Source organism: Chiloscyllium plagiosum, chromosome 12 (assembly GCF_004010195.1).
Source record: "Chiloscyllium plagiosum isolate BGI_BamShark_2017 chromosome 12, ASM401019v2, whole genome shotgun sequence".
Classification (NCBI taxonomy): Eukaryota; Metazoa; Chordata; class Chondrichthyes; order Orectolobiformes; family Hemiscylliidae; genus Chiloscyllium; species Chiloscyllium plagiosum.
Window position 1 is genome coordinate 53,273,555 of NC_057721.1, and position 9,444 is coordinate 53,282,998.

Consider the following 9,444-nt stretch of genomic DNA (forward strand, 5'->3'; position numbering starts at 1 on the left):
GAGTGGTGCTGGAAAAGCACAGCAGGTCAGGCAGCATCCGAGGAGCAGAAAAATCGATGTTTCGGGCAGGAGTCCTTCATCAGGATTCCTGATGAAGGGCTCCTGGCTGAAACGTTGATTTTCCTGTTCCTCAGATGCTGCCTGACCTGCTGTGCTCTTCCAGCCTCCTGTCTGTCCACTCTGGATTCCAGTATCTGCAGTTTTTTTGACTGCTATCCTATTGGGTCTCAAATGTTTGCAAACAGTATTTTCCCAATAAAGCTCGACTGTAGTCAAAACTGGGAAACTCTGAATATCAGATCTATGCCCAAAAGTAACTCTTTCTGCCTTTCCAAATGTTACTCACAGAAGCACTTTGTATTCAAGTGGCTAAATATCAACTGATCTGCAACAGCTACTAACAAAGTGTTTTACTCATCAGGTGAGTGATAAACATGAAAATGTCTTATTAGAAGTATTTGCTTTTGCACAGTAATCACACAGCTATGCAAATTTAAAGCCTGGAGGGCCATTTATCCTACTGTGACCATGCTATATAATGTGGGAACAGTTTGGACATGGGGAAGCATTCAGGTTTCTGCATGAATTTCCAGATTATTGTGTGATACCAAGTAGCACACTTCAGACAGTGAGACCAAGAAAATTGGTTTCTCAATCACAAATTCATCAGTAAAACTGAATCAAGAAGCACCCTTTAGGTAATATTTTCCAAGTGATTAATATAATATTAAAGTTAGAGGCATGTAACTGCTTATTATATTTGAATTTAAAAATTTACAGCAGAGTCAAAATTAATTCCAATACTTTTCCAATAACAGATGTTAAGCTAATTGGCCTGTAATTACTGCTTTTTGGCTCCCTCCCTTTTTAAACAGGAAAGTTACATTGACAATTTTCTGATTTGCTGGTACTTCTTCAGAATCCAAGGATTTTTGGAAAATTATAACCACAGCATTCATTATCTCTGTGGCTACCTCTTTTAGGATCCTCCGGCACAAGCCACCAGAATCAAGCCTTTCGCCCCGTTGGTTTGTCTAATACTACTTCCCTTGTGATGGTCATCGCAATTCTTCCCCCATACTCTTTAATATTAATGGAATGCTTGAAGAATTTTTCTCCGTTAAGACTCATGACTATGCTACCATCTTATGGTTCCCATATTATACATTAATGATCATGAACTGAGGGCACTGTTGCTCAGTTTGCAGATGATACAAAGATAGGTGGACAGATAGGTAGTGATGATGAGGAAACAGCGAGGCTGCAGAAGGACAGGCTAGGAGAGAGGGCAAAAAAAAAAGACAGCAGATGGAATACAATGTGAAAAAGTGTGGTAAGAAGAATAGAGGTGCAGACTATTTTCTAAATGGGGCAAGGCTTCAGAAATCTGAAGCACAAATGGACTTGGGAGCCCGAGTTCAGGATTCTCTTCACGTTAACATGCATGTTCAACTGGCAGTTAGGAACGCAAATGCAGTGTTATCATTCATTTTGAGGTATCTAAAATACAATAGCAGAGATGTACTGCTAAGCTAAATAAGACTCAGGTCAGACATGTCTAGAATATTGTAGGCAGTTTTGGACCCCATATCTAAGGAAGGATGTACTGATCTTGGAGGGGGCTCAAAGGAGGTTCACAAGAATCATTATCGGAATGAAGGCCTTGTCATATGAAGAGAGGACATAGAGTCTGTACTTGATGGAGTTTAGAGGATGTGGGGCGGGCGATGGCGGGGGGTATCTCATTGAAACGTATAGGATATTGAGAGGCCTGGATAAAGTGGATGCGAGAGAGATGTTTCCACTAGTAGGATGGACTAGGACCTGAGGGTAAAGCCTCAGAGTGAAGAGATAACCTGTTAGAACCGAGATGAGAGAGAATTTCTCCAGTCACAGGGTGAAAAATCTGTAGGGCTCTTTGCCACAGAAGGCTGTGGAAGTCAAGTCATTGACTGTCTTCAAGACACAGAAAGATAGGTTCATAATTAGTAAGGATACCAAGGATTACAGTCAAAAAGCACAAGTATGCGGATGAGAAACATTTCAGCCATGATCAAATGGTTGAGCAACTGATGGGCTGAATGGCTTTGATCTGCTCAAACACGTTATATCTTGCTTTTATCTTCCCAGATTCATCTCAGGATTTCCTATGTTTGCACTGACATTTCTCTTCCTTTTTATATATTTAAAGAAGTTCTTTTTTAATGTTCCTCACTAGCTTGCCCTAATGGTTTATTTTCTCTCTCTTTATTAACTTTTTAGTCCTCCTTTGCTGGATTGTGGTTTTATCTCAGACTTTGGAGCCAAAACTGACTTTTTGCCTTCTTATATGCTTTTTCTTTCAACTCTACACTGTCCTGAACTTCCTCGGTTAGCCATGTTGTTTTATCTCTCTCTTAGAATCAGTCCTCCTTACTGGGTTATATTTTTGCTCTGAGTCATGAATTACCTGCTTAAATGTCTGCCACTATTTGCTTACTGTCTTTATTGCTGATCTATTTGCCCAGTTTGCTTTCTGTAATTCATTTCATTGTAATTCTCTTCATTTAAGTTAAACCCAGTTGTCTCTGATCCAATAATTTGATGTTGGAGCTTCGATATTGTGAATGTGAGTTCTATTGGTTCTGAAATACTGACAGGCCTTATAAAATCCAGTTAGTTCTTTAAATGACTGCTACTCCTGTCTTGAGGGATTGGGCATTTACATTTCAAAAGCAGTTCAACTGCTACAAAACACTTGAGCATTTAAGCGTGCGTAGGACCAAAGAGTGCTTCCTCCTGAAGGTCAAAAAAATTAGAAATTGGATTGAAACTCAACATTCTGCTCCAATTATAGGACCTCAACTTTCAGTAAAGAGGCATGGTTGTTGTAGAGTTAGTCTACAGCCTGCAAATAATTACGAATTATAAACCTGAAAAATGGAGCATAATGTATAATCCATGAAAGAAACCAACAAGGCAGGTTTAAATTTGGAAGGGGTGTTTATGCAGCACGTACTCATGCTGCAATCATTATGGAGCTCGCGAACAGAGCCAAAGCTTGCCCTCTCCCAGGAAAAGAGTGCTACTTTGGTGAAGGGCATTTTTGGATATTAAAAATTCATTTCTGCTGTATGAGTTTGCTTTTGGTGCAAAATCCTTGACTTTGCAGAGTGTGTAAAAGCATCTATTAATAACTATTTTCTTTTCTCCCAGAAGTTTTCCTCAATAAAGACAGTGAACACAAAGGATCAAAATTACCCATCCACTGTTATTTTTCACTTGTCAGACCTTCACAGTGTAATACAAGTTGAGAAAATAACTTGATGTACATTAATTGCGCATAGTATCAATTCACAGGACTTGTAAAATGACTGTAAAATGCCCAATAAGGTTGTCAAATAAATAATTGTTTCAGTACCCATCAAAATAGCTGATCTTAGAAGCTGAAAACATTATAAAAAAATCTACGCATGATCATCTTCTGTTCAGTGGTTTTTCATAAAAAAGTGTGAAAATATAAAAAGTTCTGAACCACAGTGAAGAATTCATACCTTTTTAATTCCTTGAGCATTTCAGCTTCCTGTAAAGTTGTCTGGGCAGCAGCTTCTGTCTTTTTACTCTATATTCAGATAGTAATTAATTTTAACAGCAGTACTTCATTCAGATACAGTGAATGTTCTTGCATAAAGAATACTTCTATGGAGATACAGAGGTCAGTCAGGATCCTTCTTCACATATAGCCTTACTGCAACAGCACAAGGTGCTACAGAAACCACACCTGGAGTACTCTGAGCAGTACTGGTTCCCTTATTTAAGGAAAAATATTACTTACTGTTCAGAGAAGGGTCACTAGGATGATCCCAGTATGGTTGGATTGTTTTAAGAGCAAAGGCTAAAAAGACTTGGACTTTACTCATTTGAACTTGGAAGAATGGGAGATGATCTAATTGAAACATATAGGATTCTTAAGGGGCTTGACAGAGGAAATGTTGAGAGGATGTTTTCCCAATGGGAGACTCTAAGACAAGAGAACATAGTCTCAGAATAAAGGGATGGCAATGTAAGATTGAAATGAGGAAGAATTTGTTTTGAGAGTGAGGGCCTTTGAAATTTCTTGCTATGTAGAGCTGTGGGGACAGAGCCCTTATGTATCTTTAAGGCTGAGACAGATAGATTCTTGATTAGTAGGGTAATCAAGGCTTATGGTGAAAGGGCAGGAATATGAACATTAGAAATGTCGGGTCAGCCTACTGAAGAGAGGAACAGGCTTGAGGGACTGAATGGCCTACTGCCGATCCTATTTCTTATGGTCTGATGAGTGCTCAATCTGTAATTTGGACTCAAAGACATTATAATCAAAGCAGACTGAGATTGTAGGATTGGATGGTGTAGCTGTATACCACATAAACTCTTCAGAGGATACTAGACCTTGCACCGACCCAAATGCTATATACAGCCTCCTGAATTCAGAGCTTCAAAGTTGGTAACAGAGTTAAATGATTTTATGTGAAATTTTGGGTCTAGCATTATTGATTCTCAAGAATAGAACAGGGGATGTACTAGTCTTAGAATCATAGGGATGTACAGCACGGAAACATTACACAGACATTTAATGGAAAGTATCAAAGTTTTTTATTGCTGAAAAGAAAGACTTGTTGAAACTTTTTGTCTTGCACTTATCAGTATTATCTGCAAGGTTGATAAATGTTAAACGATCTCCACAATTTATGCTACAGGAAAAAGGCATGCTTACTGGCCTTTCACAGGATATGGGCACCACAGGCTCGGCAGTATTTGTTGTCTATACGTAAATGCCTTTGAGGAAGTATTGGTAAGCCACATTCTTGAATTGCTGCAATCTATGTGGCGTAGATACATCTACAACACTGTCAGGAAGAGGATTTCAAGATTCTGACAGTGAAGAAATTGCAATATATTTTGAGTCAGGATGGTGTGTGGCTTGGAGAGGAACTTAACTCAACTTTAGTGAAGTGAATTCAATTCTAAATCATAATTTATCCCAGTAACTGTGCATGTTAAGTGATTTACAATTCGTTCTATAAGTGCACAGTAGTAAATTAAAGCATGGTTTTAGAATAATTTACTAAATAAATTTGAGATGTATTTCTTGTAAATTTTCTCTCCTAATACATCAGCCAAATCCACAAAATATCTTCAGTATTTTGATTTAAGATTATGAACCAAACAAATACAGTGGAGTTGTATTTCAACTTTATTCACAAAATTAAACAATTTTAAACAAACATTTAACAATAATCAAACATTTTTCATTTGCTATGTGAGAATTTGAAAACAAACCTCAACATCCTGATTCTGGCCAAATTTCATCTGAGAAACAACTAAATACACAGGCAAACAGGTGAAAAGTACGACAGATGTTTGCACTCTTGGATGGCTGGGAAAGGTCTATAGACCAGAAACATAGTTTCATTTGCCTTCAGTTATCATAGGCTGATGTACCACCATTTATATTTGCCACTGTTGACACTGCTTTATCCAGGGACCTTGGATATTAACGTCTTGATGTGATTCACTACTTTTCCAAAAGCAGCTGTGCTGAATCCTTTACATTAGCACTTCCAAACTTTTCAGCCATCTTCAAATGCTTCATCAATGACCTGCCCTCCAGCACAAAGTCAAAAATGGGGCATTTGCCAATGAACACATAATGTTTTGCACCATTTGCAACTCCTCAGATACCAAACAAGTCCACATCCAAAGAAGTATAAACTGGACAATATACAGTCCTGGGCATACAAGTGGCAAGTAACATTTGTGAGAAACCAATGCCAGGCAATGACCATCCCTACTAAAAGATAATCTAACTACTGCTCTGTGATATTCAATGGTAACACCAGCACTGAATTCCCATACTATCAACATCTTGAGGTTAAACTGAAACTGAACTGGCCTAGCCATACAAGTACAGTGGCTACAAGAAAAATCACAGGCTAGGAATACTACACTGTGTGACTCACCACCTGACTCCCGAACACCTATCCACCATCTACAAGGGACAAGTCAGAAGTGTGACGAATACTCCCATTTGCTTGGATGAGAGCAGCAACACTTAAGAAGCTTGACACTTTTCACGGCTTTTGCCCGAAACGTCGATTTTGCCTGTCCTCGGATACTGCCTGAATTGCTGTGCTCTTCCAGCACCACTGATCCAGAATCTGGTTTCCAGCATCTGCAGTCATTGTTTTTACCCCTACTTTTCACAACAAAGCAGCCTGCTTGGTGGGCGCTATCTCCACAAATATCCACCTCCTCCACCATTAATGCTCAGTGGCAGCAGCTGTACCATCTTTATTAGAATTAGAATTAAAATCCTTACAGCATGGAAACAGGCCCTTCAGCCCAACAAGTCCATACTGGCTCTCAGAAGAGTAACCGACACAGAACTATTTCCCTATCCTATATTTACCCCTGACTAATACACCTAACCTTCACATCCCTGAACACTGGGCAATTTAGCATGGCTAATTCATCTAACCTGTACATCTTTGGATTGTGGGAGGAAACCAACGCAGACACAGGGAGAATGTGCAAACTCCACACAGACAGTCGTCCGAGGGTGGAATCGAACCCGGATCCCTGGCGCTGTGAGGCAGCTGTGCTAACCACTCAGCCACCATGCTGCCTATAAGATTCGCTGTAGAAATTGACCAAAAATACTTAAACAGCATTTTCCAGACCTACAACCACAACCATCAAGGAGAAAGGCAGCAGACATGTGGGAACATCACCATCTCAGACAGAAATATATCGCAGCTCCTTCAGAATCATTGAGACAAAATTCTGGAATTCATTACCTACAGCACATGGACTGCATCAGTCAAAAAGGCAACTCACTACAGCTTCTCAAAGGCGACTAGGGATGGATAGTAAATGCTCACCCAGCCAGCACCATTTTACATCATGGCACTACTGCCAAATTCAGGACTCCAACTGATGAGTGTTACAGTATAAAAAGTATGTAAGGCTACACAATGAGTTGGGGAAATAGTCAATCCATATAGGTCAAATATCCCACTGAAGTAGACAAGAAATGTATCGAGGAGAAAGTGAGGTCTGAAGATGCTGGAGTTTAGAGTCGAGAGTGTGTTGCTGGAAAAGCACAGCAGGTCAGGCAGCATTCGAGCAGCAGGAGAATCAATGTTTCGGGCCAGAGCCCTTCATCAGGAATGAGACTGGGAGCCTCGTGAGCGGAGAGGAAAGGAGGGTGGAGTGGATAGGTGGGAAGAAAGATTGACAGATGGGACAGGTCATGAGGATGATGCTGATCTGGAAGGTTGGAACTGGGGTAAGGTGGGGGGAGGGGAAATGAGGAAACTTGTGAAGTCCACATTGAACAGTCCCGAGGCAGAAGATAAGGCGCTCTTCCTCCAGACGTTGGGTGTGAGAGAGTGGCGGTGGAGGCGGCCCAGGACCTGCACGTCCTCGGCAGAATGGGAGGGGGAGTTGAAATATTTGGCCACGAGGCAATGGGGTTGATTGGTGCGGGTGTCCCGGAGATGTTCTCTAATGTGCTCTGTGAGAAGGCACCCAGTCTCTCCAATGTAGAGGAGACCGCATCGGGAGCAACGGATACAATAAATGACATGAGTGGAAGTGCAGGAGGACCTTTGATGGATGTGGAAGGCTCCTTTGGGACCTTGGATGGAGGTGAGGGGGAAGGTGTGGGTGCAGGTTTTGCAATTCCTGCGGTGGCAGCTGAAGATGTCAGAGGGGAGGGTGGCTTGTTAGGGGGTGTGGACCTGACCAGGTAGTCACGGTGGGAATGGTCTTTGCGGAAAGTGGATAGGGGAGGGGAGGGAAATATATCCCTGGTGGTGGGGTCCGTTTGGAGGTGGCGGAAATGTCAGTGGATGATGCGACATGAAGAAATGTATCTTCCAAATGACCAGGCCTACAATCAAATCAAGCTGCTTGCAACAGAAAAGACAAGCTCATCAACGTATGATCCAGAGAAAGCAAAATGTCAAATTCAAATTATTTATAATTTGCTTCAAAACACTGCAAAATCATACCTTTTTGCCTCTTGACTTTTTCCGTCTTTTCTTTGATTTTGAGTCTACTGTTACCTATATGTACAAAATAAATGAAAAAAAGTGCTTTTAATCTATTGAGATTCTTTTCAAAAAAATGTACTTTTGAGTGACTTTACAGTATACTGACTCGGAGGTCCATTAGCTCGGTTGGCTGGATGGCTGGTTTGCAATGCAAAGTGATGCCAACAGTGTGGGTTCAATTCCCACAGCGACTGAGGTTATCATGAAGGAAACTCCTTCTCAACCTCTCCCCTCATCTGAGGCATACTGACCTCCAGGTTAAACCATCACCAGTGGCCTCTCTCTCATGAGATAGTGACTACGTGCTCACTTTAGAACAAGATAATTTGCGCTTTGAATTTTGGCTTCAATCCAAATTCAAAAATTACAGATAATATGATGTTATTTTGTTAGCTTCTCAATGAATATTACAGTGCCAAAAGAAAAGTAGTGTCTTCTTCATGGCAAGCAGTTAACATATCTCCCGCTTTACTGATGATTGTAACTGCAGTCTATAAATCAGATCATCCCCATTCTTAAAAACAAAATGAGAAGTGAGTGGTGACAGAAAATTCGTCTTGCACAGAGACAAATGCAAAAGTTGAAATCTAATGTTTGCAAGATGTACATTACAGTAAGTCATTTCTTAAAATGAACTCATTTAGTGCTCCTTTGGTTTAACATTTGTAAGTTAATGGAGCCTGTGGTCTTGCTGAGCACCGTGTGATTCATTTTAACATTATTTCTTGTGGTACCTGATTAACATCTCCCATTAGCCCCCAACTCCCCAGTTGCAGCCTTTTCGCCACACTTGACTTTTGTTATGGACCAGGCCAGACCTTCTCAAACATTGCAAGAAAGTAGCCCGGACCCTAACTTTGCTCGTTGTTTTAAGCAGGTGTAACGTGGATGTTCCAGGAGAGAAAGTTCACAGGTAAGCTACTCAGTGTTCTTGCTTTGGAGACGAAGTGTAGAGTAATGGCAGCGCAGGCAGTGGAATGTTCCTCCTGCCGGATGTTTGAGGTAGGGGTGACCACTGATACTCCTGCCGACTTCATCTGCAGGAAATGCAGTCAGATTCTGCTCCTCACAGAACAAGTTAGGGAACTGGAACTGGAGTTGGATGAACTGAGGATTATTCGAGAGGCTGAGAAGGTGATAGATAGAAGCTACAGAGACATAGTTACGCCAGAGAACAGAGATAGCTGGGACAGTTAGAGGTGGGAAGGGGAGGAAGCAGGCAGTGCAGGGATCCCCTGTAGTCATTCCCCTAAACAATAGGTATACCGCTTTGGATACTGGTGGGGGGGACAGCCTAGCAGGGGTAAGCTGCAGTGACCGGGTCTGTGGCGCGAGGTCTGGCTCTGAGACTCAGAAGGGAAAGGGG

The 9,444-nt window shown here is 41.3% G+C and overlaps 1 protein-coding gene across 1 annotated transcript in view; it reads right to left on the minus strand.

Moving 5' to 3' along the window:
* The window catches only part of LOC122555513 (E3 ubiquitin-protein ligase DZIP3-like), an 88,922-nt gene that overhangs the window by 21,354 nt on the left and 58,124 nt on the right, over positions 1 to 9,444 (minus strand). The window contains exons 10-11 of the mRNA XM_043701537.1: positions 8,037 to 8,090; positions 3,534 to 3,601 (exon numbers count right to left, since the gene is read on the minus strand). Coding sequence (XP_043557472.1) covers positions 3,534 to 3,601; positions 8,037 to 8,090 — 122 coding nt within the window. The remainder of the gene's footprint in view (positions 1 to 3,533; positions 3,602 to 8,036; positions 8,091 to 9,444) is intronic.